At 39.1% G+C, this 6041-nt stretch overlaps 1 protein-coding gene across 1 annotated transcript; it reads left to right on the top strand.

Annotated features, from left to right (window-relative positions):
- Positions 1–359: 359 nt before the first annotated feature.
- psma6a (proteasome 20S subunit alpha 6a) lies at positions 360–4061 on the top strand. Its single transcript, XM_044143726.1, has 7 exons — positions 360–579; positions 1021–1115; positions 1224–1305; positions 2088–2243; positions 2382–2560; positions 3205–3299; positions 3418–4061. The coding sequence occupies exons 1-7, from the start codon at positions 504–506 to the stop codon at positions 3473–3475; spliced, it is 741 nt and encodes a 246-aa protein (XP_043999661.1). The 5' UTR covers positions 360–503; the 3' UTR covers positions 3476–4061.
- Positions 4062–6041: the final 1980 nt, after the last annotated feature.

Here is a 6041-nt window from a genome sequence, read left to right as displayed (position 1 = left end):
ATGTTGGATTCTTATCAAATTTTACAATCATACTTGAAGACTGCACAAATATATATGCAACAAATATATTTTCAGAAATTAATTACGATTAACTTTGAACAATTTATTGAATCTCAAATTAATTTTAAAACGTTTCACATTTTCATTCAGTGGGCTGTTTCACATCGGGTCTTTGGATCTTTACGTAACTTTCTGGTTGCACGAAGAGCAGAAACATGTGTATCATCCATTGGTTAATGATGAATTCGGGGATCTTTTTATTTTAATGCAAAAACACATTTTGTCTGTAACGGTCAAAGCTACAGCTGTTGGACTTGTAGCTTTTAGCTTAACGTTCTAGCATAAATTCCAAAAAGAACTACAAGGGTTGACCCGGATGGGGAAATCTTTCTCCAGTCACTTCCGGTTCAGAAATTCTTTCCATGTTTTTGTTTCTTCTGCCTGCCATTCTGGTTTCAGTTTAATCCACTTTCTCTTTTTATTTAACCTCACTGATTAGCGTCATGTCTCGGGGGTCCAGTGCGGGGTTTGACCGGCACATCACCATCTTTTCCCCGGAAGGAAGGCTTTACCAAGTCGGTGAGCAAAGAGAGGAAGAAAGCTGCTCAGTCATCACTGCTAACAGCCTGTTAGCATCTGCTCAATCACAAGACAATTCTTCACAGGGATTAATAGTGTATTTCATTAAATACATATTTCGCGTGTGGTTCAGTTGAGGACTATAACTGTTGTGTATTTTTCAGCGGATATTTCTTTGGTACAGCAGTAATATTGCCTGCCTCCCAAACTGTTATCTTCGCCTAAATAAATATAAATAGCGTAGAGTGGTCTGTTATGAGTCAACTGAATACAGGTTCATCTCTAGAGTCACAATTCAGTGGGCTGTAAATAAAAGTCCCACCAAAACCAGTAATAGGATTTTCTTTTTCTACTTTTTTGACATCTTAATTAATAATAATAAAAATCCTTTCAGCTGTAAAAGACTGTAACTTCTGTTTTTCCCTATTCATCCTTCTTTAGAATATGCATTTAAAGCCATCAACCAGGGAGGAATGACCTCTGTGGGGATCAGAGGGAAGGACTGCGCCGTGGTCGTCACCCAGAAGAAAGTTCCAGTCAGTATAAACATACAGATGTTCCTCTGGAAGCTACTGGTCAAGTGTGGGTTTTAAATTTTTATATTTTTTTCCTCTGAGCAACATATTTCCTCTTATATTTGTCAGGATAAGCTATTGGACGCCACCACCGTCACTCAGCTGTTCAGAATCACAGACAACATTGGCTGCATGATGACCGGCATGACTGGTGAGCAAGTGAAGCACCAACAGTGCTTTGAAAAAGTGTTGAAATCCTTTAACTGTTTCACATTTTGCCTCCTTCTAGCGACACGTTTTAATGTAATTTCTATTAGGACTGCAAGGTTAAATATAATTGGGGAAGTGGAATAAATATAGATATATGGTTAAAAAAAATCTGAAGTATGATTTGCTGTTGCAACAGAATCATGTCAAACAAATGTAACAAGTAAATTTTTTTATTTGCTTTTTTCTAGTTCATTTTAGCTGTTTTTTTTTTTTGTTGTATTTTTTTTTACTTTGGAAAGAGGGAGAGAGGAGGCAGACAGCTGTGGAAGCGCTCACAGCTCGGCAGCAGAGGAAAATAATCTGCTGCAGTGATTGTTACAGCAATCACTGCACAATTCCCTCCTAAGCTGTATTATACTGCTTGGTATTTCTTGCTATTTTTTTGTTTGATAGAAAAATAACTCAATGATTCATATCTCTGTCTCACTCCATGACTGGAGACATTATTTTGTCCAAGAGAGCTTTATCAATCCATTTTTACAATTTTCCTCCATAATACACTTTATTTTGCCACATCTATTCTGATTTGCCTCCCTGTTGCTGGTGAAGAAAGGTTTCCCATCCTGCCATGGCTGCAGATATGGCTGTTTATTGTTTTCTTTTGATAACAACTTTCTTCCTCCAGCTTTTGGATTACGTCTCTGCATCTTATATTTTTTTGCACTGTGAAAACGTATGTGTAGAATGTATTTGTGGGGTCAACCTGTCTGCGTTCTCTGACAGCTGACAGCAGGTCTCAGGTGCAGAGAGCGCGCTACGAAGCTGCTAACTGGAACTACAAGTACGGCTATGAGGTCCCAGTGGACATGTTGTGCAAACGCATGGCCGACATCTCCCAAGTCTACACACAAAATGCGGAAATGAGGCCGCTTGGCTGCTGTGAGTAATTACGCACGTGTCCACCGGAGTCTTTTTGGGATTTTTATCTTTTCGAAACCTGTAGTTCTGATGTTGCGAAGCCAACTGTGGACCTGGATCAGCTAGATGTTTTAATCTAGCCCCGTGTCCCCGCTGCAGGTATGGTTGTGATCGGCATGGATGAGGAGTTGGGCCCGCAGCTTTATAAATGCGATCCAGCCGGCTACTATTGTGGCTTCAAGGCCACTGCAGCTGGGGTCAAGCAGACCGAAGCCACCGGTTTCCTCGAGAAGAAGGTCAAAAAGAAACTGGACTGGACCTTTGAGCAGACAATAGAGGTAGACACAGATACACATGCAGCATACGGTACAGATGCAGCGTGCACATTCAAAAGAAACAACTCTTTTAGTATAAATCACTGCTGAGGCATCAGGGTTTTTTATTGCACCGACTTTTAAATTCAGTTTTTGTTTATCCAAAAAAAAACATTTACTGAATTCTGAAAAGTTTCTGTGAGGAAGAGGAGCACCTTATCCCAAAAGCAGAGCTCGATCACTCTACAGTGGAAGCTTGTGCTTGGATTTGGAGCCATGATTCATAACACATAGTTAAGGTGAGGATTTGAACCTAAATGGACTATCGAGAGCTTCGCTTTTGAAGTCCGATCCCACTACACCAACACAATTCAACTTCTACGCTTTGAATATGAGCCGTACTCGTTCTGGAACCCTTAAATGTCCAGAGTAAAACACCCTCCTTGATTTAGAGCCTCATTCATGTACAAGTAAAGCTTATCACTGACTTAATTTAAGAGCTTCAGGAATAAAATATACCATATTTTATTTTTTATTTTCACACCATAAGAATATGGTAGTAAAAATACTGCATCATGAGTCTTGTTGTTTAGAGCTACATCTCTTTTAAAAATTAAGTTTTTGCTTATAATCTTCTTCTCTAAAACTTCAACATCTTTCCTTTCCAGACGGCCATTTCTTGCCTCTCCACTGTTCTTTCCATCGACTTCAAGCCGTCGGAGCTGGAGGTGGGAGTCATCACGACGCAGGAGCCTAAATTTAAGTGAGTAAATACGTTAATAAATAAATTTTAAAACGCGTTGCATTCCAGCTCCTTCTGTAAGCAGTTTTACTTGTCCGACTAAATGCTGCATCCATAAAATTGAGTGTTTGTATTTCAGGATTCTGTCGGAGTCTGAGATTGATGCATATCTGGTTGCTCTGTCCGAGAGAGAGTGAGGATCAATGGGAAAAGCCAGAAGTCTCAGCTAGAAGGAAAAATAAGAGGAGCTTCATTTGTCACAATCCAAGGAGATTTACAACACAGGGAGGTCAAATCTGGACATTTTACTGCAGGTTGGGTTGAGTTTTTTCGGCCAGATGCACTGCCTTTTACCAGCCTCTGTTCTTCCAAGTCATAATTTAACCCACAAAGTCCCCCCCCCCCAAAGTCCCCTCTACATTCTCACTTTTTAAAAAGATTCTGGACTTTCAGATCGGTGTTCCCAATGGCATAAAAGTACAACACACTCATCAGTTTCGTTGTTTGACATGAGTGTGTCAGTAGCTCCACAGCTGCAGAGTGGTACCTCTCGGTTACGGTGGTTTAATTTTTACTCAGTATGTTCTTCGCTGGCGACCTCTGGAGTTTCTTGTTCACACTCCGGGAGCAGCTGTGGGAGTTTTTCCGTCATTGCAGTCATCTCCAAACGCCGTCAGACTCTGCTCAGGACAACAACTAACTCAAATGTTCAATTCTCTCCTCTCAGCGGCGATCTTTGCTGTATGCCGCTGCACTTCTATTAAATACGGTGTTTTTATTTAACTCCAAAGTCTCTGTGTTTACTCATTTATAGTTCAGCTGAAATTCAGCAGTCTTTCTGACTCGGTTTCATAACAAATCAGATGATCTGAAATGGACCGTACACTCATTTAAAGCTATGTCTACTAATGAGTCTGCATGCAACATTTTCATAATGGCTACACTTGCTCCTTTTACCATCACTATTTTGAGCTTTTGCAGCTAAATTGGTCATTTAAAATAAACGGCAAATGAGAAGGCCCGTTTGTTCCTCAGAATATTCTGATTTTAGATGTGGTTTTAACTCAACCGGTTTACAAATCAGCTAAAACATTAGCCTAAATGAAGTCACATGTAGGCCTGTCACTATAGCAAATTTGTTAAATTACTGGGATAAATAATATGATAATAATAATAACAATAATGGTTTATTAATGCTAGTATACCCACTCAGATCAAGATCAGAAAGCTACATTTTTAAAGAACATTTAAGACCGGATCTGGAAAACATCTTAAAAATCCAAAATAAACAAAACAACCAAAATAACAATAATTAAAATGGATTATGAAGTTGCTGTAGCTGCATTTGAAAAACTAATCATTCAGATTAGACGGTGAAAACAGGCGAAAGGGGCAGGTAGTGCAAAATATCTACTGTATACAAGGTATCAAATGTTTGCAGCGTTTCTCAAAGTGGCAGCTTTTCAACATTATTAAAACGGAGCAACTCTTTAACGGCCGTTGTCCAAATGACAATGATTGCGCTCATTTTAATTCAATATGCCCTTAATTGATTTAGTCCTTATTGTGGCAGGCTTAGTCACATGCAGCTGCGGTAAAAAGTAAAGATTGCAGACATTCAGTTGACCACAAACATGGCAGCAAATCTGCAACATAATGGCTGAAAAGACAAACTTAAAATAGTTGTGCAAAAATGTCTGCAAACCAAATGAACTGAACGTTTCTCACAATGACTTGAGATTAAATATAAAGTCTAAAGAGAGTCCCATAGACTTTTGATCTTAGCTTTTTCATATATAAACAGTCAGAGAAAAGCATTTTAATTATTCCATAATATAACCTAGCAGTTAAATTTTTAATTGTTAATAATTTTGGTCGTCATTTAAACAGGAATGTCATGAACAGCTGAAGCGTTTAGTTCCTGGGAATTTCCTCTCAAATCTCCCGTGGCCACACCTTGCAGATAAACTTCCTTATTCAGATGACAGAGCGGTTCACTTCATTCCACAAGCAGGGACAAAAAATTCCCAAAGCCTCTTATCTGGTTTTTTGTTTTGTTTTTGTTTTTTTAAATACATGCATTGAGGACATCAAAACCCAACTTCCACTTCCTTATTCGCTGGAAGTGAGCTGTCGAGCTGTCCGGTTTTTCCTTTTAAATATGAAAATACAGGCTGGCTGATGAGAAATGACTCGACTCGGCTGTCATGCCCTGATGGAGTTTTTAGATTTTTATGTGTTTCTCATGGTTTACAGGGGAATAATTAAAAGTTTCAACGACTTTTAGTAGCAAATATATGGAATCTATATCAGGAGACATTTCTACTGTAGAGTCTATGACACGATGGATATCAACTCTTGGACCAAATCCTGACTGATTTTGACCTTTACTTGTCATATTAGCGCTTGGAGTTGATCACAATTTGTCCGTTTCTGTTTAAATGATGACTCTTCTTGAGGATCTGACCACAGATTTTCTTTGGGGTCAAGGAGAGTTTCCAAAAAGTTCCAAAATGAAAGGTTCTGAGCCTTGTGACGCAGATCTCCCTCAGGCTGGAAATTACCCAAATCATCATCAGCAAACGTTTCCTGGTTTGCTAGAAGAAGTTATTCTTTGAGGACATTTTGATCCTGTTTATTAATAGCAGCGATCAAAGCCTCGACTTCCTCCGATGAGAAGAGAATAAATGAGGGACGGTCCGACTTGTGGAACCTTTCGCCATTAATCTGAAAAAAACCCAAAAAACCTTTGACCTCTGTCTC

Source organism: Gambusia affinis, linkage group LG16 (assembly GCF_019740435.1).
Source record: "Gambusia affinis linkage group LG16, SWU_Gaff_1.0, whole genome shotgun sequence".
NCBI classification, from domain to species: Eukaryota; Metazoa; Chordata; class Actinopteri; order Cyprinodontiformes; family Poeciliidae; genus Gambusia; species Gambusia affinis.
Note: the sequence above shows the minus strand (reverse complement) of the source record. Positions and strands in the feature narration are given on the sequence as shown.